At 37.7% G+C, this 26,656-nt stretch overlaps 1 protein-coding gene across 1 annotated transcript in view; it reads left to right on the top strand.

Moving 5' to 3' along the window:
* Positions 1 to 26,656, top strand: part of LOC122748749 (protein mono-ADP-ribosyltransferase PARP14-like) — a 63,966-nt gene that overhangs the window by 27,722 nt on the left and 9,588 nt on the right. Inside the window, exons 7-11 of the mRNA XM_043994685.1 lie at positions 2,442 to 2,678; positions 4,140 to 4,361; positions 7,606 to 7,696; positions 17,214 to 17,363; positions 24,674 to 24,736. Coding sequence (XP_043850620.1) covers positions 2,442 to 2,678; positions 4,140 to 4,361; positions 7,606 to 7,696; positions 17,214 to 17,363; positions 24,674 to 24,736 — 763 coding nt within the window. The remainder of the gene's footprint in view (positions 1 to 2,441; positions 2,679 to 4,139; positions 4,362 to 7,605; positions 7,697 to 17,213; positions 17,364 to 24,673; positions 24,737 to 26,656) is intronic.

Raw genomic sequence — 26,656 nt, 5'->3', positions numbered from 1 at the left:
GGAAGTGGCCACTCTTTCTAGTACTGGCTGCACTTTCATTCATTCTCCTCTGCTCACTGGTTGAGGCAGGGGAATTGAAATACTTTTTGCTCTCCAATGCCACTTCCAGGTTCTCTGCCTACCTTCATCACTTAGTAAGCTCTCCTCCTTTCATGTTCAGGCTATTCATATCTATTATCTAATAAAAATTCTTATAACTATTTCCTCCAAACCTCCAAGTTACTCCTCTTCTTTCTTTGATGGGTTTGATAAAGGGTTACAGTTTTTCTCTCCTCCCCAACTCCTGTCTCCATGTTAGGGGTCTTCAACATACGTATTGATTCTCTCTCACTGTAACCACCCAGTTCCCCATGAGCTACTCCTCTACCACACCTTAGCCACACACTAAGATGGTTATACCCTTGATCTTGACATCACCCAGAAATATACCACTTCCATATTAAATAATTCCAAAATCCCCTTATTCCACCATAATCTATTCCCTTCTTCCTCTGCCTTCCCTTATAAAACCCTATTCTTCATCCATACCATGACCCTCAATCCCTCAACCTTTCAATCTTCTCCCAGGCCATCTCTCCTGAACTAGCCACTCTCTTCTCCTTTCTCCATCTTGAATCCTTGTTGAAACTCTTGAATTCCTAGTCCCTTTGTGATTTCACTAATTGTGCCTTGCATCCATTCCACAATTTGCTTCCTTTGCTCCTACACACATGCTGCTGAACAAAGATGGAGAAAATCATGCAACCATTTTGAACTGGATCTACTACAAATTTATGTTGCACAATGTCAACTGGGTCCTCACTACTAGTAGACAGACAATCCTTCTATACCTGCTTTATAAACTCACTGTCCCATTCTCCATAGCAGCTCTTCTAAACCTTTAAACCCCTCCTCAATCCTTCTATAACTTTCCCTCACCCCACTCTCTCAGCTGAGAACCTTGCCTCATACTTTATAGAAAATATTGAAGCCATTTGCTGAGCTCCTTCCGCCCTTGTCTTCATCTCTTATGATTCAGATGCCTTCTGCTGCTATCTCCTCCTTCACTGTGTCTCATATGACAAAATAGCCTTACTCTTTACCAAAGCTAACCCCTCTAACTGCTCAATCAATCCCATTGCATCCCATCTCCTCCAACCAATTGCCCTTTTGGTCATCTCCACTCTATCACTTGTCTATTTCTCCATGTCTATTAGCTCATTCCCTACTGCCTACAAACATGCCCATGTCTTCTCTATTCTGAAAAAGCCCTTGATTGAGCCTTCTATTGTTTTATATTTCTTTTGTCCTTTGTAGACAACCTCCTTGAAAAGGTCATCTATAATAGATACCTCCTCTTACTCTCTTTTTAACCCATTACAATCTTCATTCTAAACTTATCATTCCACAAAAACTGCTCTCTTCAAAATGACCAATTATCTCTTAGTTGTCAAATCCAATGGCCTTTTCTCAGTCCTCATTCCCTTTGACAACTCTGCAACCTTCAAAACTCTTCATCATCTGCTCTTCCTTCACATTCTCTTCTATCTAACTTCTCAGGACACAATTCTTTTCTGGTTCTCCTCCAATGTATCTAATTCCTTCTTTTCAGTCTCCTTTGCTGGATCCTTATTCAGAAAGTACCCTCTAACTGTAGGTCTCTCCAGAAGCCCCCACTCAAGGGGATTATGCTAAGATTAATTGGATTTGACTTTGCTGATTGACTCACTTAGAGTTAACTTGATTGGAACCACACCTATCTGAAGGCCTGGCCCTCAGGGGGTGTGTTTTCTGAACTCTGACTTCTGCTCATGGACCACCCTCAAGTCCAGTAAACCAATAGAAATTTGTGATGCTAGACAATTAGCTTTGAACAGTGTGGAAGGGCCACCTCTCCTCAAGACCCAGAGGAAGCTTTCACTCTCAGTTAGGCTCTCAGACGCGCTCAATGGAGGAAGAAGCAGGCCAGGCTGAGCTCTAGGCTAGATAGGCCTTTTCTTTACTTTCTGAGCCAAGTGTTCTCTCTTTACTAATATTTGGTATGCTTTAATAAATGCTTAATGCCTAAAACTGGTGCTAAATCTTCTAATTTATAAGTAACAAATATATTAGAAGCCCCAGCTCATTTTTCCTAAACTTAGGACAGAAATAAGGCAACCACATATAGTTTTAAATGCCACAGTTCACATATATATATACAGAGAGAGAGAGAGAGAGCAAGAGAGAGCTTCTTTGTATATAAATGGGGTCACAAAGAATCAGACATGACTGAAATGACTCGGCAAAATCAAAATAAATTTGTTTGTATGTTGTTCCCCACCCCCTTTAGATTATGAGCTCCTTGAGGGCAGGGAATATATCTTATACTTCTTCTGAAGGTGCCTTACATTTAGCATAGATGGTCAATGAATGCCTATTGACATGATTTGATTTTTAACAAATTCTTCATTTTTGTCTTTAAGACTGATGTTATTGTCAACTCCATTTCCCCGGATCTTCCACTTAATGGAGGAACACTTGCTCGGGCCATGTTGAAGAAAGCTGGTCCATCTCTCCAAGAAGAGTTAAATGCAGTGGGAAAAAGAATGGAAGTGAAAACTGGATCTGTTCTCCTGACCAGTGGCTGTAATCTGAACTGCACCTTTGTTCTCCATGCAGTAATTCCTGTGTGGGATAATGGAAAAGGTCATTCACAAAAGGTAGAGATATATTTACATGAAGCACCCAGGGACCCCTAAAGTATGGTTCTCCAGAAGTTACTGCTAGTTCATGAGACTTTATAGATGAGAATTCTCTCTAAAACATAGCTTGTGAGATCCTAACAATGTTTCCTTTATTAGCCAGCTAGACATTTCATTCCAAACAAAGGCTTTAACTGAAATTCCATAGTAATTCAAGAAACCAGAGAATACTTCCCCTTAAATTCCGAACCCATTTTCTCACCAATACACATATTGTCAGTGAAACATACATATAGGGATTATTCATGGAGCTTACACATGTGGGGAGCATTTACAATCAGCACATCTGTGTGGAGGAAGGCACCTAGAAGGAACACACAGGCTGCTGTAAAGTAATAACACTGTGCTAGTTTTTCATGGATCGGTTTCCTACAAGCATTGTAGCTTCACTCTCACTAGTTTTCAACTATACAACTGTTTTTAGAAGTACCTCCTACACTGTCAACCATCCATTGGATATGTTTTTTTTTTCTTGGTAGTTCAGTTTGCTCTCCTCTTTCCTGTCATTCTGAATGAATATGGAGCTCTGTGATAGGCTCCTATTTTTTCCTACTCATCCTTTTCTCTTCTTTCCTCCCCCTTTCCCCTTTTGAATCCATCATTAACTCCCAAAGGCATAGAAAGCAGACACTTATCCTATAATGCAAATACCCTCCTATCATAGTTGTTTCTAGCACCCACACTCCATGCCTTAGGTTGCCATTCTCTCTTTACCCCTCAAGTACTTTCTTCCTAAAACACTCTAGAAAGAATGCAGAACATACCCACTTCAGATAAAATGAGAACAATCTGATAAATGACATCTCCTTATCACTCTTTTTTTGCTGTTATATAGTCCATATTTTGTGGAGAGAGGGGTTGGGGGAGGAGAAATGTTGAGCACTAGGACTCAGAATCTTTTAGACAGCACCTTTTGGATAAGAGCTTTCATTGAACAAATAGTCAAGTCAGCTACATGTTTGCAGTAGCACTCTCTTCTGTATACATTGCTATCTCGATGCATACAGAATTCATTCACATTGAAGGACTCTCATCCATGCCATTGTCTTATCTCTTCATCCAGCAACTCCTCAGCACTCCACACAAATGCTAGTTTTCTTTATATATTTAGGCCTGTTTCTAGCCACTCTTCATCCACTGTTAGCACTAAAGATAAAATGCTGATGCCCCTTAAACATGCCTGAAGAGTTATTGTCAATTACATGGTTATGGAGCTGTTTTATATTTCCCCAAATCCTCTCTATCTGACAGGAGTCTTATGGGACATACATACATACATACATACATACATACATACATACATACATATAAAATGTATATTTATATACACATTCTCTCTCTCTCTCTCTCTCTCTCTCTCTCTCTCTCTCGCTCTCGCTCTCTCTCTCTCACTCTCTCTCTCTTTCTCCCCCCTCCCAGATCATGGAAGATATAGTCAGAGAATGTTTGGACACTCCTGAGATTCTCTCTCTAACATCAGTCACATTTCCAGCAATTGGAACAGGAATAGCAATGTTTCCAAAAGCCATATTTGCTGAATTAATCCTTTCACAAGTGTTTAAATTCAGTTGTACAAGACTTTTGAAAACCCTAAAAGAAGTTCACATTCTGTTGCGATCCAGTGACACAGAAAACATTAAGGTAAGGTCCTTTGTCTACATTTAGAGCATTTTTGTGGGTAAGTTTTAATTCAAAGTGTATTTCATTTAATATAATTCTTTCTACATATAGGAACTTAATAAATATTTTTCTAACCAAATTTTTCTATAGCTTTTTAGATGATAACAGAAATCCTTTTATCCTTCTTCTGACATTTCAGTCAATAAGCATTTATTAAGCACCTACTATGTGCCAGATACTCTGCTAGACACTAGGGATACAAAGAAAGGTAAAAGAAAGTCCTTGTTTTACTTGAGAAGTTCGCCATATAATGGGGGAAATGCAGTTATCTCTTCCACGTTGTGTGGGTTAGGGGCACAGTGCCCCTTTGATCTGGAAGATCTACATAAAACCTTTTGGCCCTCCCTTCATACCAGAGAAATCAGAATTTTTTCTTTTTCCTTTATGGGATGTTTACAGTATTAAAAGACAAAACATCTCAAAAAATATATAATATGATGATATTATATATGACTACATATATAATTTATGCATTTCTGAGTCTCTAAACTTTTCCTGTGTTGTCTCCTAACCTTTGTGTATTATCTTTAGGTTCTGCAAAACTCCCCCAAAATTCTCATTTAATTTCTTATTGCAAACAACAGCATATTGAAACCACGATGAGAAAAGTGGTGATGTGGAAAGAATAACTGCACAGTGTTGCAAAAATTTCCAAGTCAAAGGATTAGTCAAAGAAAAAACCAAAGTCTCCAAGCCAAAGAAAATAGGTTTATTGAGAGAGGGATTCTGTCTCACAATAAAGCTGGTCTCAGGTCTAGGACCCAAAGACCCTGCACCTCAAGATCCAGGGATATTTATACACAGTGACTCCTCCCACTATTTAACATACTCAAAGGGGTACAAATACAATAGGTATGGAATAGGAAGAAAGAAACTATCAGTCACTTGCCATTCTATATTCTACTTAAAATAACCCTGTTACTAAGTAATAAGCTAATAACATAAGAAGCCATTTATTGGATTGTGTCTTTGCCATCTCATTAACCAGAGGGTATAATTGATGTGGATATAGATTCACATCCAGGAAACCTAAGCCTGTCAGGCTGACCAAACCCTCCTGATCTACTCTCCTCACTCAGGAGTCTACCTTCTTAAAAAGCAAGCAGAATGTAGTATTTGTAAGCATGAAGTCGTGAAGAGTTTTGACCTCACAGCTCCCCCCGCCCCTTTTTTTTGGGCGAGACAATTGGGGTTAAGTGACTTGCCCAGGGTCACACAGCTAATAAGTGTCAAGTATCTGAGACTGGATTTGAACTTAGGTCCTCCTGACTCCAGGGCCAGTGCTCTATCCACTGTGCCACCTAGCTGCCCCTAAGCATGAAATCTTAATAAACATTCAGGAAGGCCTATCATGGGTGGGGAGATCTTCTATGAAAGATTGATGGGAGATTAAGACCATGAATCACACAATAAGAGAAGGGCTGGATACGGTGTGATTTGTATGGTTGGCAGTCCTGCTGTTGCTGTTCCACAATCCAGGGGCCATGCCTGGGAATATCTAAACCATGCATTCCCTAGGACTTTTTGTCCTTAACTTTGCTTCACCTATTTTCTTCCATGGTGCTGTTTATGGGTATACTTACCTTCTCCCCTCCTTTACATCACTTTCTCTGAGAACTATAACCGAATCACCACCATCATTCCCTCTAGAAAACATATGTTAATAGACTGCTCTGTTCTACTCGTCATCTTTATGATTCCCCAGACCAAAACTTTCTATGAAGCCACCACTCCCTAATTTGGGTTGTCTCCTCCACTAGATTATAAACTCCTTAAGAGCAAAAACTCTAGCTTTTGTATTTTTATTTTTAGCTCTCATTGCATTTTAAAATTGAGGACTATTCCTGCTAGGCATTCAATAATTATTTAAATAAATTTTGTCATAAAGTTCCCATTAAAACTTGTTTAACATAAGAAATTCTTCTATGGCAAAACAGTTTGAGGACCACTGCTTGAATAAGAATACTTGTAGTGGTAGTCTAGTAGGCCTGAGTCCAGTTAGGGATACTCAGACCCTGAGGAAAACATTCTGACCATCGAGAAATATGGTTGATCAACTTTCTGGGGTTAGTTAGAGATTACTCTTTCCTTGGAAAGGCAAAGTAGTTAATTAATCAGATAGTGGTTAGTCAAACAGATAACAAAGCAGTCACCCAGAAAAGCTGGGTGCCTTGAATTTATAGCATGAGCTTACTCGGGAGCCAGTCGTGTTTGCTATGTGATCAGGACCAGGTAGTGAAAATAATCCCAAATTAAGAATGTGACATATTTGCTACTTCAAGTATCCCACTCCCCAAATAGTTAGCATCATCATTTTCCAAACTGCTGTAATTTTTCAGTCTTAAGCCTCTGCCCCCCCACCCCCTTCTCTCCTCTATAAAATTATCACCTTCTCCTTTGTTCTGGGAGTTGAAGTTTAGACTTCTTCTCCTGGCCAGAATGTGAACTTCTCTATGTGCTGAATAATAAAAAAAATCTTTTACTTAAATTTTCATTGAATCATGTGGGTGAGTAATTCTCTGAAAGAGAAATATATTTTCAGAACCAATTTAGCAGTAGCAATACTGAATCTACATGTAGAACTACTTGGAAAACAGTGACTCTCCAAAAGTCTTCCTTTAGAATTCTAGAATATTTTCTTTAAAATCAGAGGAGGGAGGGGCAGCTAGGTGGTGCAGTGGATAAAACACTGGCTTTGGATTTAGGAGGACCTGAGTTCAAATCTAGCCTCAGATACTTGACACTTACTAGCTGTGTGACCCTGGGCAAGTCACTTAACCTTCACTGCCCCACGGGGGGAAAAAAATCAGAGGAGAACATATATAGAACTGGAAGGGACCTAGGAAGTCACCTAGTCTTATCCCTTTATTTTTATAGATGAAAAACCTAAGGCTCAGAGAGATTAAATAACTTGCCAGAGGTCACACAGGTAGTAGTAAAATGTGCTCTAAGGAATTAACACAGGTACTCTGAATCCAAATGCAGTGTCCTTCGAATTCTAGTATTGGATCTACTACCTAAAGGATTAGTTTACTTTATTTTCTTTATCCAAAATTTAATAATAGAGTTTCTACTGACAACATACTCTGTAATCAATAACTATCTAAATAAATCATTGTTTACTTACTGAGTATATTTGTTAAAGAATCTGATTTATATATTTCTACCAAGAATTGTTGTACTAAATAACTGTTTCTTTTTCTAGGCATTTTCAGATGAATTCACTAGATGGGACAGTGGATATAGAAATGTAAATCCTACCAATTACAGAGTTGGCAAGACTGTTGAAAGACAAGGTCTAGTAAAATTATTTTGTTGAAGAATTTATTGTTGCTTATTAACCATTTAGTTAAAATTCTAAGCAAAGTTTTTTGTCCATCATTCTTGAAGAGGACCATGATATTGGGAGGTGATGTCATGACTTGCAGTGAATTGGATTTAAGTGAGGGAGGGCTATGCAAAATGTCCAGGCTCACTCTCTCCTCCAGAATCATCTGGGTCCAGTGGCAAGATATACATCAGGATGACTGGAGTTGGCCCCAGATGTTTGAAGTAATTGGGGTTAAGTGACTTGCACATAGTCACACAGCTAGTAAATGTCAAGTGTCTGAGCCTGGATTTGAACTCAGATCCTCCTAACTCCAGGGCCAGTACTCTATCCACTGCACCACCTAGCTGCTCCTCTAAGCAAAGTAATGATGATTCAAATGAAGAATAAAACTAGCAGAGAAAATATCAAACCACATACGATATTCTTTGCTATATTCTTTCTTTGATCTGAAAGCTCTGAATTTGGGTGATGACATTCCTGGAAGTTTTCATTTGGGGATTTCTTGCTGAAGGTGATCAAATGAATTATTAATTTTCTTTCTGTTCCTAAGAGTTGTGGGCAGCTTTTATTTATTTATTTTTTTTGGTGAGGCAATTGGGGTTAAATGACTTGCCCAGGTCACACAGCTAGTAAGTGTCAAGTGTCAGAGGCTGGATTTGAACTCAGGTCCTCCTGACTCCAGGGCTGTTGCTCTATCCACTGTGTCACCTAGCTGCCCTGCAACTTTTATTTATAATTTCTTGAAATGTCACACCCAGATATTTTTTATTTTATTTTATTTTATTTTTTGGTGTGTGTGTGTGTGTGTGTGTGTGTGAGGCAATTGGGGTTAAGTGACTTGCCTAGGGTCACACAGCTAGTAAGTGCCAAGTGTCTGAGGTTGGATTTGAACTCAGGTACTCCTGACTCCAGAGCCAGTGCTCTACCCACTGTGCCACCTAGCTGCCCCCTCCCAGATATTTTTTTATCATGATTTTCAGTAAATGTGATAGTTCTTAGATCATCTCTCTTTGACCTGTTTTCATTTTCTTATCTTTGATATTATATTTCTTACATTTACTTCTGCTTTTCAATATTTTCTTTTCTTTTAATATATATTGTTATCTTATTGGTCACTATTTTACTGTCTGGTCCATTCTAATTTTCAGGGTATTCTTTTCTTCAATGAGATTTTCTACTCTATGTTCTAAGGTGCCATTTTCCCTTGCGATTCTTTCCTCCTTAGTGTTTCCATTCTATATCTCTCATTTAATTACTTCCAACTACAACTACATTTCCTGTGGCCATGACATTTTTTTCTTTAATCATGCCCCTGGACTTTGGTATTTCTCATGTTATTCAGTTTTCCTTGTTTTGCTTTTTTCTGTCATCTATCTCACTATCTAGGTTGGGGTCCTGTACTGTGGTTAGGCTATATAATTTAATTTCATGAGTAGAGGCTGTTTAGTTCTGAGTACAGTGGCCCAGACAAAGTGCTCTTTCTAGGGACTCCAGGGCTGGGCTCTGCCTAGCATCCCCAATATTTCTGATATCAGGCCATGAATGTTATGATGGACTCCCTGGGAATCTAAAAGGGCTGCCTGCACAATATCTTCCACCTAGCCTGACTTGTCTATCCCAGAGTTTCCATAGGACTATAGGGGTACTTCTATAGATCCCTCAGTTGGATGGGGTAGCCTAGAAGTGATTTTTTTTACTTCTTTCCAGATTGATATATTTTCTTGTTTAATGTTTTATTTTCCCCAATTACATGTACGAAGAATTTTTAACATTCATTTAAAAAATTTTTGAGCTCCAAATTCCCTCCATCCCCTCTCCTACTCTCCTCATTGAGAAGGCAAGCAATTTTCTACAGATTATATATGTGCAGTCATGAGAAACATATTTCCATGTTAGTCATGTTGTGAAAGAAAATGTAGATAAAAACACACAGAGAAAGTAAAGAAAAAGTATGCTTTGATCTGTATCCAGACTCCATGATTTCTTTCTTTTTTTTTTTTTAGTGAGGCAATTGGGGTTAAGTGACTTGCCCAGGGTCACACAGCTAGTAAGTGTTTAAGTGTCTGAGGCTGGATTTGAACTCAGGTACTCCTGATTCCAGGGCCGGTGCTCTATCCACTGCGCCACCTAGCTGCCCCTCCATGATTTCTTTATCCGGAGATGGAGAGCATTTTTCATCATAAGTCCTTCAGAATTCTCTTGGATCATTATATTGCCAAGAATAGCTGTCATTCAGAGTTGATGATCATCATATAATATTGCTGTTACTGTATATAATGTTCTCCTGGCTCTGCTTGTTTCACTTTGCATTAGTTCATGTAAATATTTCCAGGTTTCTTCTGAGAGCATCCTGCTTGTCATTTCTTATAGCATAATAGTATTCCATCACAATCATATACAACAACATGTTCAGTCATTCCCCAGTTGATGCCCATTCATTCAATTTCCAATTCTTTTATTTATTAATTTTTTTTTTTTTGGTGAGGCAATCGGGGTTAAGTGACTTGCCCAGGGTCACACAGCTGGTAATTGTTAAGTGTCTGAGGCTGGATTTGAACTCAGGTCCTCCTAAATCCAGGGCCGGTACTCTATCCACTGTGCCACCTAGCTGCCCCTCCAATTCTTTTCTACTACATAGTCGCTATAAATGTCTTTCTATATATAGGTCCATTTCCTTTTTTACAATCTCTTTGGGATGCAGACCTAATAATGGTATTGCTTGGTCAAGGGGTTGCATGGTTTTACAGCTGCCCTTTTGCCATAGTGCCAAATTGCTCTACAGAGTGGTTGAATCACTACATAATTTCGACAGTGCATAAGTGTTTCAATTTTCCCACATCCCCTCAATCATTTGGCATTTTTGTCATATTAGTCAATTTGATAGGTGTCAGAGTTGTTTTAATGTGTATTTCTGTAAACAATAATAATTTAGAACATTTTTTTCATATGACTATACATAGTTTTGATTACTTTATCTGAAAATTGCCTGTTTGTATCCTTTGACCATTTATCAATTAAGAAACGGTTCTTGTTTCTATTTGACTCTGTTTTTTATATATTTGAGAAATGAGGTCTTTATCAGAGAACTTGTATTTTTTCATGTTATTATTATTGACTCCATATTTTCCTCAATCCTGTTTTCTCATTATTCATCCTCCTCTATTTCCTTTCACCCTGTTCATCCTCAAAGTGTTTTGCTTCTGACATTTACCTTCCCCAATCTTCCCTCCCTTCTATCAGCACCTCATTTCTCTTATGCCTTTTCCTTACCACTTTCTTGTAGGATAAGATAGATTTCTATAACCAACTGAGTGTGTATATTATTCTGTCTTTAAGGCAATTATGTTGAAAAAAAGGTTAATGCTCTCCCCTCCATATCTGCCTTTTTCCTCTCCACTGTAAAAGCTTTTTAATGCCTCTTTTATGACAGATAACTTATCCCATTCTGCCTCTCCTTTTCCCATTTTCTTAGTGCATTTCTTTTCTCACCCATTAATTTTATTTTTGTTATATATTCATCCCATCATATATAACTTACACCCATTCCCTCTGTCTATGTATATTCCTTCTAACTCCCCTAATAATAAGAAAGATTTTAGGACTTACAAGTATCATTTTCCCATTTAGGAATGTAAATAGATTTACCTTGTTGAATTCATTATAATCTCTCTTACTTATTTACTTTTTTATGTTTCTCTTTTGGGGGCGGGGGGCAATGAGGGTTAAGTGACTTGCCCAGGGTGACACAGCTAGTAAGTGTCAAGTGTCTGAGGCCAGATTTGAACTCAGATCCTCTTGAATCCAGGCCCAGTGCTTTATCCACTGTGCCACCTAGCTGCCCCCTTATGTTTCTCCTGAGTCTTGTATTTGAAAGTTAAATTTGAAATTCAGAAAAAGAAACACTAGAGTCTTTTCATCAGGAATGCCTGAAAGTCCTCTATTTCATTAAATATCTCTTTTTTCCCCTTGAAAGATTATACTCAATTTTCCTGGGTGGATCACCTACCTTCTTGGTTGTAATCCTAGCTCTTTTGCCTTCAGGAATATCATATTTCATGCCCTCTAATCCTTTCATGTAGAAACTGCTGAATCTTGTGTTATCCTGACTGTGGCTCCATGATATTTGAATTGTTTCTTTTTGACTGCTTGCAATATTTCTCTTTGACCTGGCAGCTCTGAAAATTGACTATAATATTCCTGGGAGTTTTCATTTTAGAATCTGTTTCAGGAGGTGATTGGTGAAATCTTTCAATTTCTATTTTACCCTCTGGTTGTAGAACATCAGGGCAACTTCACCTGATAATTTTTTTTAATTAATAAAGTATTTTATTTTTTTCCCCTTACATGTAAAGATAGTTCTCAACTTTTGTTTATAAGGCTTTCCAATTTCAGATTTTTCTCCCTCCCTCCCCTCCCTCCCCCTCACCTAGACAGCAAGTAATCTGATATAGGTTTTATATATATATATATACACACACACATAACATTAATTCTACTTCTGCATTAGTCATGTTATAAGAGAAAAATCAGAGCAATGATGAAAAACCTCAAAATAGAAAAAAACAACAGCACCAAAAACAAAAGAAATAGTATGGTTCATTCAGCATCTATACTCCACAGTTCTTTTTTTTTCTTGGATTTGGAGATCCTCTTCTATCATGAGTTCCCTGGAACTCTTCTGTACCATTGCATTGGTGAGAAGAATATAGTCCATCACAGTAGATCAACACTCAATGTTGATGATACTGTGTACAATGTTCTTCTGGTTCTGCTCATCTCACTCATCATCAGCCCACACAAGACCCTCCAGGTTTCTCTGAACTCCTCCTGCTCGTCGTTTCTTACAGCACAATAGTATTCCATTGTATTCATATACCACAACTTGTCCAGCCATTCCCCAATCGATGGGCATCCCCTCAACTTCCAATTCCTTGCCACCACGTAAAGAGCAGCTATAAATATTTTTGTACATGTGGGTCCCTGTCCCCTTTCCATGATTTCTTTGGGAAAAAGACCCAAAAGTGGTATTGCTTTATCGCCCTTTGGGCATAATTCCAAATTGCTCTCCAGAATGGTTGGATCAGTTCACAGCTCCACCAACAATGCATTAGTGTTCCAATTTTCCCATAGCTTCTCCAGCATTGATTATTTTCCTTTTTTGTCATTTTAGCCAATCTGATAGGTGTCAGGTGGTACCTCAGAGTTGTTTTAATTTGCAGCTCTCTAATCATTAGAGATTTAGAACATTTTTTCATATGGGAATAGATAGCTTTGGTTTCTTCATCAGAAAACTGCCTTTTCATACTCTGATCATTTTTGAAAGATGATGTCAAGGCTCTTTTTTTTATTATGGCTTTCAGGTAGTCCATTAATTCTTAAATTTTCTCTCTTCAATCTGTTTTCCAGATCAGTTTTTTTTTCAATGAAATATTTCACATTTTCTTTTCTTTTTCATTCTTTCATTTTGTTTATTGTTTCTTGATGTCTCCTAAAGTCATTAGCTTCCACTTGCCCAATTCTAATTTTTAAGGAATAATTTTCTTCAGTGAGCTGTTTTTTTTTTTTTTTGGATGCAGGGCAATGAGGGTTAAATGACTTGCACAGGGTCACATAGCTAGTAAGTATCAAGTGTCTGAGGCCAGATTTGAACTCAGGCCCTCCTAAAAAGGGTGATATAAAAGCTCTCTGAAGAAAATAATTGCCTAAGAATTAGGAATGAACAAATGGAAGCTAGCGACTTTATGAGAAACCAAGACACAAAAAAGCAAATCCAAATGAATTAAAAAATATAGGGCAATGTGAAATATCTCCTTGGAAAGACTGCTGACCTGGAAAATAGTTCCAGGAGAGATAATATGAAAATTATTGGAATACCTGAAAAGCATGATCAAAAAAAGAGCGTAGAAATCATCTTCCAAGAGATTATCAAGGAAAATTGCCCTGATATTCTAGAAGCAGAAGGTAAAATAGAAATTGAAAGAATCCACTGATCACCTCCTGAAAAATATCCCAAAAGGAAAACTTCCAGGAATATTATAGCCAAATTCCAGAGCTCCCAGGTCAAGGAGAAAATATTGCAAGCAGCCAGAAAGAAACAATTCAAATACTGTGGACCCACGGTAAGGATAGCACAAGATCTAGCAGCTTCTACATTAAAGGACTGGAGGGCATGGAATATGATGTTCCAGAGGACAAAGGAATTGGGATTATAACCAAAAATCACTTACCCAGCAAAACTGAGTATAATCTTTCAGGGGGAAAAATAGGACTTCAATGAAAAAGAGGACTTTCAGGTATTTGTGATGAAAAGACTTTTATTGAATAGAAAATTTGACTTTCAAAAGCAAGACCCTAGAGAAGCATAAAAAGGTAAAGAGGAAAAAGAAATCATGAGAGATGTTCTAACCCTTTTAAGATTAAACTGTTTACATTCCTACATGGGGAGATGATATGTCTAAATCATAAGAACTTTCTTAGTATTAAGGCAGATGATAGGAACAAATTTAGACAGAGGGCACAGGTGGGAATTGATTATGAAGGGATTTTATCTGTAAAGCATTTATTTTTTATTTATCTGTTTTTGGGGACATGGAAGGTGGTCAGAGTTGGTGAGTGTATTGTGTCTGAGGCCAGATTTGGATTCTCATCCTCCTGAGTCCAGGGTGGGTCCTTTGTCCACTGTGTCACCTAGCTGCACCATGATAACTTCTTTAGGGTAAAAGTGAGGGGGGGGAGAGGAATGAACTGGGGGAGGGGGAAAGGGGAGAGGTAGAATGGGGTGAAATCTCACAGGAAAGAAGGAGGAAAGGGCATATGGAGTGGGAGGAGAGATGGGAGGGGAGTGGGGAAGTGAATGACTCTTACAGTCATCAGAATTATCTCAAAAACCTTAATCTCACCAGAGCTGGCTCAAGGAGGGAATAATATACACCCTCAATTGGGTAGAGTAATCTATCTAAACCTACAGGAAAGTAGGAGAAGGGGATAAGGAGGGAGGGGTGAAAGAAGGGAAGGCAGAGCAGGGGAGGAGGCAGTCAGAAGCAAAACACTTTTGAGGAGGGATAGGGTAAAAGAAGATAGAAAATAGAGTAAATAGAATAAGGAAGAGAAAGGAATAGGATGAAGGAGAACAGTTAACAATAATAACTGTGGGGGCAGCTAGGTGGCTCAGTGGATAAAGCACCAACCCTGGATTCAGGAGGGCCTGAGTTCAAATATGGCCTCAGACACTTGACACTTACTAGCTGTGTGACTCTGGGCAAGTCACTTAACCCCAATTGCTTCACCAAAAAAAAAAACAAAACAATAGTAACTATGAAAAAAATTTTGAAGCAGAGGCAAGAGTAATGTAAGATGATGGTGATTGTTGATAATGGATTGATTGATTGATGATGATTGGAGAAAGATGAGGATTGATTGAAGATTAGGACTAATTGATGAGGAGTAGGATTAATGGAGAAGATGAGGATTGATTGACTGAGATGATGATGAGGATTGATGGATGATAATTGATTGATGATTACATGATGATGATGGCAAAATGTATAGTACTTTTCTTGGCTATTGTGAAGAAAATTCTTTGTCAAGTTTAAGGTACTATATAAAAGTTATCTATTACTGTTGTTGCAATAATCAGCCTCATAGGTTTATTGCAAGAAAATATCTCTTTAAAGTACTATATAAATGTAGTTTACTATTTTAAAATGATGAGCAGGGTGCTATCAGAAAGACCTGGAAGGACCTGCATGAGCTGATGCGAAGTGAAATCTACTGTATATAAAATAACAGTAATATTGTGAGATGATTTGCTATGAATGACTTGGTTATTTTCAGCAATGCAATGATCCAAGACAACTCTGAAGGTCTTATGAAAAAATGCAATCCATCTACAGAGAGATAATTGATGGTATTTAAATAGAGATTGAAACATATTTTTTTTGTTAGTTACTTTATCAGAAACAAAAACAAAATGATGAGCAGGATGCTATCAGAAAAACCTGGGAAGACCTACATGAACTGAAGCAGAGTGAAATGTACTGTATGCAAAATAACAGTAATAGTGTAAGATGATCTGCTATGAATGACTTGGTTATTTTCAGCAATGCAATGATTCAAGATAACTCTGAAAGACTTATGAAAATTGCAATCCATCTACAGAGAAAGAACTGATTGTATCTGAAAACAGATTAAAGCATAATTTTTTTGATAGTTCCTTAATCTGAAGTTTTGTTTTTGTCTCTTTTCTTTCACAACCTGACTAATGTGGAGATGTTTTGCATGACTATTCATGTATAACTTATATTGAACTGCTTGAGCTTCTTGGAGGGAGGTTGGGGAGGGTAGGAGGAAGAGAATTTGGAACACAAAGGATTTTTTGTTTTTGTTTTTTAGTGAGGCAATTGGGGTTAAGTGACTTGCCCAGGGTCACACAGCTAGTAAGTGTTAAGTGTCTGAGTCCGGATTTGAACTCAGATGCTCCTGATTCCAGGGCTGGTGCTCTATCCACTGCACCACCTAGCTGCCCAGGAACACAAAGTTTTAAAAAATTGACATAAAAAGTTATTACATGTAATTTGGACAAATAAAATTCTAAATAAGGGAAAAAAGAAAATTGTTTCACCTCATCCTTTTGTGCGTTCTGCGCCTCCAGAATCTATTTTGAGGTATTATTTAACATTTTTGGAGAGGTTTGGGGGAGAGCTATGGGGAGCCCCTATCTTTTCTCTGTTATCTTGGCTATGTCCCAAATTGGTGAATTTTTAAGCCCCACTGGATTGTTTTCAGGGGATTTGGGCTCTTTTTTCCCCCTAGCATACTACCATCTTTCTGAAATATATACAACTACAATATTCCTAAATTTTTAAACACTAGTCACATTATTTGGCATGAGCCAATCAGATACAAAGTCAATTGGTCTGGTCTATTACATTGTCTAGGCTCTTTTATTAACCCCATAAAATCTGAGACTAGTATTTTCTCTGTTGGTGATGTATGATTTCTATATACGTGAACTTAAACTTAACAAACCAAATATTTCTATCTCATCAAATTTCATTTAGCTGATACATATGAGAAATGGAATTGCAAAGGAAATGGAGGGCCAATTTTAGAATCAGGAAGATTCTAACACATACTAACTCTATGACCATGAGCAATCATTTAACCTTTCAATGCTCCATTAATTCTCCAATGCTAGAATTAATATGGGTAGCCAGTCTATATGAGTAAATAGGATGTCCATGTTAATAGTTTCTGACTTATGTATAATCATAGGTTGGGGGGAGGAGAGAGATGGGGGGGGGGGACACCTATCAAATTTTCTAAATCTTTTCAACCAAAAGATCATCTGTTGGGCCTTGAAATTTAAAGTCAAGACATTTCCTGAAGGGAAAGAGGAAGGAGTAAGAGAGAAACATACAGCAAAATTTTATAATACTAATCACAAGATCCAACTTGTTGTATTATTTTACTTTTCTCTTTAGATTTCTTTGGGACTATTTCTAATACTACACCAGGAGTTTATGAAACAACAATTGGTTCCATTTCCTTCATGGTTGCCTCTGGAGATATCACCAAGGAAGAAGAAGATGTTATTGTAAATTCTACAAATGAAACATTTATCTACAATGGAGGTATTATATGAATTGTTATTGTTGCATAAGCAAAAAATTGAAATTTAAAAAATTTGAATAAGGGTGATTCCCAGGTCCCTATTCCCTGGGAAGAGAGATTAATGCAGTCTTGAGAGGTGTATAAGGACTAAGCTTTTCCTCTGATATGTGAGATTGATTTTTTTTCCTTCCTTCATCGTCTTTAGGTAAGGCCTTAGCAAACACAAAACCAGGTGGTAATGGATGAAAATTTTCCAAAATGATGTTTGGTAAATTCTGTCACCATGTATTTGGAAATCAGTATAATCCCAGGCCTACCTACAATGGTAGACCTCTACCCTGATTGAAGATTAATTTCTAAATTATTTTCACACTGCACCATATAGACTACCAAAAGAACATTCTGGTTGATTTGATAGGGACAGCAAATATTTAACTAAAGGGAGAATTTAACTGAAATTATTCTCCCCATCCCAACAATACAGTTGATGTAGTCTCCAAAGGCCCAGAACATAATCACAAGGTTGTAATGAGGGGAAAATGATTATAAAGATATGTAAGTTTAGACCAAGATGGAGGAGTAGAGGAAGCCCTGCAGCTGAAGTCTTCCCACATTCTCTTTCAAAGAACTTTAAAATAGCACATCAAATCAAATTCTGGAGCAGCATACCTAACAAAAGGTCATGGTGAGACATATTTCTAGCTCAAGACAAATTAGGAGTATGGAAGTAGAGGTCTGCAACACTGTGTTGGGGTCTGGCCCAGAACACACTCAGTGACAACAATAGGGGGCCCTGGAAATGGCTGTGACAGAGTTAGCAGCTTCTGAATCTATTTGCCTAGAGATGGTAAGGGAATTGGACAGCTGATTTATAAAAGATTACAATGTACTAGTTGCAGGACCAAGCACTATTTGACCACTTCCTTGCACATATACAGTTCTGGATCTTAAGTGCAGGGTGGAAAGGAGTACTTGTAGTTGTAAGAGAGTGAGGACCAAAAAATAAATAAATAAAGGCTAGGCCAGGCCAGGCCAGCCCAGCCCAGCCCAGCCCTGAGGGGTATGGGACCAGTTCCAGGACATCACAAAAGGACCTGCTACAAATATCTTTGTACATATAAATTCCTTTCTTTTTGCTTTGATTTCTTTGGGTACAGACCTAGTAGTGGTATTACTAGATCAAAGGGTATATGCACAGTTTTATAACCTTTTGGGGATTATTCTAAATTGTTCTTCAGAATGGTAGGGCCAGTGCACAGCTCTATTAACAGTGTATTAGTGTCCAAGTTTTTCCACATCTCCTTCAACAATTATCATTTCCCTTTTCTATTATTTTAGTCAATCTGATTTGTGTGGGGTAGTATCTCAGAGCTGTTTTGATTTGTATTTCTCTAATTAGTTGTGATTTAGAGCATTTTTATATGACTACAGATAACTTTGATTCCCCCCCCCCCAAAAAACCTGTCTATTCATGTCCTTTAACCATTTATCAACTGGGGAATGACTCTAATTTTTGTGAATTTGAATCAGCTCCCTATGTATTTGAGAAATGAGGTTATTATAAAAACTTTCTGTAAATTTTTTCCTCCAATTCCCTGCTTTCCTTCCAATTTTGGCTGCATTAGTTTTGTTTGTTCAAAAACTTTTAAATTTCATGTACTCAAATTTAACGATTCTAGATCCTATGATGCCCTCTACCTCTTATTTGGTCATAAATGCTTCCCTTAGCCATAGATCTGCCAAGTGAAACATTCCATTTGCCTCCTAATTTGCTTATGATATTGCCTTTTATGTCTAAATTATCTAACCATTTTGACTTTATCTTGGTATAAAGTGTGAAATGTTTATGTACTCTTAGTTTCTGCCAAACTGTTTTCTAGTTTTCTCAGAAATTTTTGTCAAATAATGAGTCTTGATACCAAAGTTTGGATCTTTGGGCTTATCAAACATTAGATTACTATGGTCTCTTACTACTGTGTATTGTGTACTTAACCTATTCCACTGATTCACCACTCTATTTCTTAGCTAGTATCAGATTGTATATTTTATAGATAATTAATGTTTTGTAATACAGTTTGATATCTGGTACTGTTAAGCCATTTTCCTAGCTCTTTTGCTTTCCTGAATATCATATCCCAAGCCCTTTGATCCTTTGGTCTAGAAATGGCTAAACCTCATAACTGTGGCCTCAAAATATTTGAATTGTTTCTTTCTTTTATTGCTTGAAATATGTTCCCCTTGACTTGGGAGCTCTAGAATTTGGCTATAATATTCTTGGAAGTTTTCATTTGGGGATCTCTTCCAGAAGGTGGATTCTTTTAATATCTTTGATCATGGATTTCAGGTAATTCAATAATTCTTAAATTATCTCTCCTCCAGCTATTTTCTAGGCCACTTGTTTTTTCCAGTGAGATATTTCACATTTTCTTCTATTTTTTCATTCTTTTGATTTTATTATTTCTTTATATCTCATGGAATCATTAACTTCCACTTGTCCAATTCTAATTTATAAAGAATTATTTTCTTCAGTGAACTTTTGTATCTCTTTTTTCCATTTGGCCAATTTTTCTTTTGAAGGATTTCTTCTCTTTTGCAGATTTTTGTGCCTTTTAAAAAGCTTTTTGACCAATTCATTTTTCTTATTTTCTGATTCTTATTTTCTTCAAATTTGTTTTGTGGCTCTTTTACTAAGCTCTTGACTCTTCACTCTAATTTCTTTTTCCAGTTGTCCCTCTACTTCTCTGATTTTTAAAATCCTTTCGTAGCTCTTCCAGGAATTCTTTATGAGCTTGAGTCCAATTCGCATTTTGTCTTTGAGGCTTTGCATGTAGCTCTTTTGACTTTCTTCTCTTCTTCTAAGATTGTGTCTTGATCTTCCCTGTCACCATAATAATTTCCTATGGTCAGGTTTTTATTTTATTGTTTACTCACTTTTCCAGCCTATTTTTTTTACTTTAAATTTTATGTTAAAGTCGGGCTCTACTCACCTTGGAATGGTGGGGGCACTGTCCCAGGCTTTAGGTTTTTCTGGGGGTTTACAAGGTTTTTAAAATTTTTCTAAGGTGATATGATCTAAAGAGTGGTGTATTCACTGTTCTCCTGGCCTGTGCTCTGGTCTGTAAGTGACAATAAGGACTCTTACCTGCCATGAAACTGTGATAAAGACCTTTAATTCCTTGTGGCCACAAGTCCTCTTGCTTCTTATGGCCCTGGAAATGTAACTCAGGTCCCTATTTTCCTGTGGCTATAAGTGTTAGTGCTCCTTTGAGACCTGGACTTGAAACCATGCCCTTTGCTCCCTTGTGAGTGACTGCAAGCACTCCTCTCCACTCTAGAACTGTGACCATGGCTCTTGTTCCCCTGCTACTACAGGCACTAGCATGCTAGTGTTCCCCTTTGTCCTGGGACCGTGATCTGGAACTGTGTGTGGACAACGCAACAGGGTCCTGTGCCCAGTGCCAGTAAAGGGTATCCTGTAATCTTCTGACCAGTTTTCCAACTAAGAGCTTCCAAAGGTGCTTCTGCTGATGTGGCTACAGCTGCTTCTAAGGACTGCTATTGGCTTGCTAGGACATGGTTTGCACTGTGCATTCTAGGCATGACCACCACCCCACTAAGACAGATCTTTCTTGCTAATCTCCTAAGTTATCTCAAGTCAGAAAATTGTTTCACCCTGACCTCTTTTTTGGTTCTGCTGCTCCAGAATTCAATTTGAGGCATTATTTTAACATTGTTTGGAAGGGAATTTGGGAGAGTTCAGGTGAGTTCCTGCCCAGTAGTTCTTAAGTCTTTTAAAGTCATTCTTATTTGCAGTGTTGCTGCAAATAAATTTCTATAGCTTGTATTCTTCTTCTCACATATCCTATTTATGAGGGGGGGAAAGCAAGTCTCATCCATTTGTTCCCCAATTTGACACTATTGTATTCCTTTTACCCTCCCTTATCTTTCTTCTCTTCAAATCCTCAGAATAGAATTCACCACCAGAGCTCCATTTTTCTTATTTATCTCTCTCAATGTCCTTTGAAGACATTAAGGCTCTGAAGGAACATTTGTTTCTTTTTCCCCTATCAGAATGTTAATACAATATCATCATATAGTTCCTTTCAATTGCTCACTTAAATTTACCTTTATAGATTTCTCTGGGCTCTTATGTTTATATCACAAAGTCCCTACTCTACTCAACTTTAGTCTTTTCATCAGAAATCCCCCAAAGTCCTCTATTCCATTAAACAATAATAACACTTTATTTTTTTTTTAAAGTGGTGAACTAGATTTGGCCCATAGAATGTAGTTTGCCAAGTCTCACATTTATTCATTTTTTTCCCTGTAGGATTTCATTCAGCTTTTCAGGGTAAGCTATTCTTAGTTGTAAGCTTTTTAAAATATCATATTCCATGACATCCTCTGGTTTTTAGTTGAAGTTATTAGGATTTATGTGAACCTGACTGTAATTCCTTGGTACTTTAATTACTTCTTTGTGTGGTAAATTCCATATCCTTGATTATACTTGCAATATTTTTTCTTTGACATGGGAGCTTTGAATTTTGGCTGAACAAGTTATGGTATATAAATGGGACAGAATACCATTTTGCTGAACTCTTATCAGCATTATGGGCAACTGAGATGTCAGAGGGCTAATGATGAAACCTGCTGCCCATCCCTTGATAGAGAGGTGAAGAATTCAGAATGCAGGGGCAGCTAGGTGGCCCCAGAGTCAGGGGTACCTGAGTTCAAATCTGGCCTCAGACACTTAACACTTACTAGCTGTGTGATCCTGGGCAAGTCACTTAACCCCAATTGCCTCACTAAAAAAAAAAAAAAGATTAAAAAAAAAGAATTCAGAATGCAAAATGAGACACTATTTTAAAGGACATGATCCAATGTCAAAATTTGTTTGGATAAATTATAGATAAATGTAATGGGTTTTATTCTTCTTGTGTTCTTAATGGGGTTGAGGTAAGAGGGTGAAAAGGCAAATTTTGGTTGATTAAAATAACATTTTCTTGTGTGTATATGTGTGGGTAAAATTGAGAATTCTGGTCAACACAATGACCAATCACAATTCCTGAAGAACCATGCTGTCCAGGTGATAGATTCAAGGTACAGATTGAGTTTTTTATTTTGTTTTGTTTTTTAGACATAGCCAATGAGAAATTTTGTTTTGCTTGACTATGTATGTTTGTAATGGGGGGTTTGTTTTTCTTGCTTTTTCAATGGACATAAGGAGGGTTGAGGGAGGGAGAACAGGATGATTTTTGTTTGAAAAAAAATTTATAGGAGAAAATGGGTATATGATTTCTATCATCACTTTATGTTCTAGTTCTAATAGACTGAGAAGTTTTCATTTATAACTTTTTGAAATATAGTATGTAGTATTTTTTGTTTTCATGATTTTTAGGAATTTTTATTGGTTCTTAAATTATCTCTCCTTGACCTTGGTCTCTATTTTTGGTCAATTACTTTTGATACAAGGTATCTTACATTTTTTTCTATTTTTCAATATTTTTATTTTTCTAATATTTCTTGCTATTCCATGGAGTAACTGATTTCTGTTCAGTCTATTTTAATTTTTTGGGAAGTTCATTTTGAACAAGATGATCAATTTTTCTTCTAAGTTATAACAGTGTCTTAAGACATTTCAGGGCCAAATTTAATATGGGGAGAGTTAATTGGGTGACTCACCAAATATTGGGGTTCAGAAAATAATGAGGGACCTCTAGGTCCAAAGCTTCCTCCCCTCTGGACTGCCTTTTTAGTTATTTCTCCCAGGTCAATAAGAAAGAAGCTTAACAGCCTCTTTTCCACAAACAAATCAGGTTTTATTTAATGGGAATAAAATACACAGCAAAGGTGAAATTAATAAAGTCAAGGACAAGGGAATAGAGGAAAGGAAGAATGGATAATCTCCCTGGCTCTTCTAGCAAGGGCTGTCTCAAACCAAAACTTGCTTTCATCTCAGCTAATTCAAAGGGCTGGATTTACCTCACCACCAGGGGTCCATAATTTCTATGGGAGTCAGCTGTTCAGCCTGTAGTCTGCTCCGAATGCTCCTCCAAGGCCAGAGAGAGACCAAGAGTGCGTGCTTCTTCCTGCTGGGGTCCCCTTTTCTGCCTTTTTCTCCCTCCCCCAAAGGGGAGGGCCTTCGAGTTATGTGGCTGAGACTGGTTTCCTGTTGATGGCACAGTTTACAGCCTCTGAGAACACTCCTTCTCAGGGTTGGCCAAATTAGACTAAGCTTAACAGGGCAGGCCAGGTGTGGCTCAAGATCTAATCACCTTAAGTGGGTACTTAGTAGTTTCTCATTCATAGGCAATTCAAACACTACTAGATCAATCAAGTCAGACCCCTCCACCCCATCTGCCAAATTCCATTATTTTACCACAGACAATAGCTATTATTGAAGTATTCTCTTTCCAATTTTTCCTCTGAACCTTTTGATTCACATTTGTTTATCCTGAACTTCATTTTTTCTTTTACTTAGTCTTTTCAGAAATTTCATTTTTTTCCTTTTGAATCTCTACTTGTAATTATTATGGTGTTCTTTATGCTTTGGGGGATTACCTAGATTTGCAATGTTTTTAGTACACATCAGATTTTTTCTTTGATTTATTAATCTCTTCAACTTTCTAAATTGGGACTTTGTTCCATGGCCAGACTTGACCCCATGTTAAGCTTTTAAGTGGGGTGATCTGTTTTATTTGTTATCTCCCTGAGCCATTTGGGTTCCTGTACTGACATACACTTCTTGGGGCTTGGATCCTTTACATCTTTGAGGTTTACAATACTAGTCTTCAGGTTCTCATCTGAAGTCTCAGAACACAGTTTTAGGGATCTCATAGCCCTGGATCTAGGATGTCTACGCCTAGGTTATAGCTGCCAAGGGCTTCCAATATCCCTATTCTGGGGCTTCTTGACCCTCTGAATTCTCAGGCAATTCCTCTGTTCTTTCTCCCTCTGGACACTGAGTTTTACAGGTTACATCTGTCCTTGACTTGTCTCTTCTGGTTACACTGGGAAGCTACCCTGCTGTTAATGAGACATTAGAGTAGAATGTTGTTTTTTAAAAAGCTATATCAATGGCTTAAGATATTAGCTATGATAGAAGTAAATTAGGCTAAATTTTGAGTTAGAAAGACATGGAATGAGAAGACCAGAAATTTTATTTGCTATTTACTAGCTGTGTGACTTTGCATGTGTTTTTTGTCCTCTCTGGGCCTCGATTTTATTGTCTGTAAAATTAAAGAATGAATGATCTTTAAGGTTCCTTATATCTCCAATGTTGTATGATTCTGTGATTCACGTTCATTCATATTATGATTTTCTTTTCTAGGGGTTTCCAAAGCCATTTTAGAAGCTGCTGGACCAGCTGTGGAATTGGAATGTATTGCATTAGGTATGGCATCGATGTTTATATTTTAGCCTTAGTCTAGTCAGAGTAAAAGGGTTGGGTGTGTGACAAGAAGTTGTGGGTGATGATTAGAGCAAATAAGAAGTTTTTTGTAGGAGTCAGTGTTCCATAGGAAATTTCATTGTGATAATTTTACTTTGAATCTAAGGTTGAATATGTGTATGACTATGGGAAAAAGTGACCACACATTATATGATTTGAGACATCCTCATGGTACCTATGCTCCCAAATTGTCACACTATCTAAAATGTTTACAATTAAAAGAACCCTATTGGGGTTGACACTAGGACTGTTAGCAAGGAGAGTTCAGGAACTATAATATATGGAATGAGTACCACTCCAGCCTTGAAAAATTATTTGGCTACTCTCTCTCAGCTTTGTTGTCTGGAAAGCTTATTTGGCCCATGTTTATCCTGGAGAGCCTGCCTCTGGTGCAAAGGGGCTCCTCTTTATCACATTCATTGGCACATTAAATCTTCCATCCTGGCTACCACAGGGGATGATTTTAATTATAGTAAATTCGATTATAGCTCACAATTTTAGGGGATCCTTAAAAGGAGGGCATAAAAAGGTACTCTATAAAATATGAATCAGGTATCAAACATGTAATTTATTTATACATGCAAAAAAGAAATGCTACAAACAAAAAGATTCAGAAGCATTTAACTAAAATAGGTTTCATGAATTTGACATATAATAATAGATAGTCTTTTGGAGGTGCTGATTTGTAATCCTTATCAGAACATAGAGCATGTTGAAGGAAAGAAAAACCACTCACACACACACACACACACACAGAAACAAGTGTTGCAAAATTACAAAGAAAAAGTATGACTCAAAGAAGGTATGTAAGGAGACATTCCTCTTCCAGTCTTTTGCAGAGGTAGGAAGCACAGAACTGTGGTACATTGCATATATTCTCAGATATTTTTATGAAATAAATTTTGCTTATTTTTTCTTTTTTTATTGTTAAAAGTAGCAAATGGCTTTCTGGGAAGAATAAAGGGAAGGATAATTTTTATAATGTAAAAAATGTAAATGATTGATAAAATTTGATTAAAAAGTAAAAAAGATAATTAGGAAAGGATGGAGCCAAGATGATGGAGTAAAGGCAGCAACCTAGCTGAACTTTCCCAACAGTCTCCTCCAAACAACTTTTTTTTTTTTTTTTTTTTTTGGTGAGGCAATTGGGGTTAAGTGACTTGCCCAGGGTCACACAGCTAGTAAGTGTTAAGTGTCTGAGGCTGGATTTGAACTCAGGTACTCCTGACTCCAAGGCCAGTGCTCTATCCACTGCGCCATCTAGCTGCCCCCCAAACAACTTTAAAATAAAACTTCAAATCAAATTTCGGAGCAGGAGAACCAACAAGAGGTCAGAGTGAGAAATTTTTCAACTTTAGACTATTTAAGAGGTCAGCAGAAGAAGTCTGTGACACTGGGATAGGAGCTGGCACAGAGTGTAACAGAAGTACCAGTAGTGGGCCTTGGAGGTGACTGCTACAGTGGCAGCAACAACAACAATAACAGCAGAAGTTTGGGGAGCTCTCAGAACAGAGATGGTAAGGATAAGTTGGATAACTGGTCAGAAAGAGGATACAGGGGACCCTTTGCTGGCACTGAGAATAGGGCCTGGCCCTCATTGGCAACTCTATTGCCCATAAGCACTTCTGGGTTGCAATTTCAGGGTGAAGAGGAGCATTTTTAAATCACAAGCACTAGTGCCAATGATTGTAAGATAAAATGGAATGGGGGCAGCTAGGTGGTGCAGTGGATAGAGCACCGGCCCTGGAGTCAGGAGGACCTAAGTTCAAATCTGGCCTCAGACACTTACCAGCTGTGTGACCCTGGGCAAGTTGCTTAACCCCAATTGCCTCAAAAAAAAAAACCCCTAAACAAACAAAAGAT

The sequence above is a fragment of the Dromiciops gliroides genome, chromosome 3 (genome assembly GCF_019393635.1).
Source record: "Dromiciops gliroides isolate mDroGli1 chromosome 3, mDroGli1.pri, whole genome shotgun sequence".
Lineage (NCBI taxonomy): Eukaryota > Metazoa > Chordata > Mammalia > Microbiotheria > Microbiotheriidae > Dromiciops > Dromiciops gliroides.
Note: the sequence above shows the minus strand (reverse complement) of the source record. Positions and strands in the feature narration are given on the sequence as shown.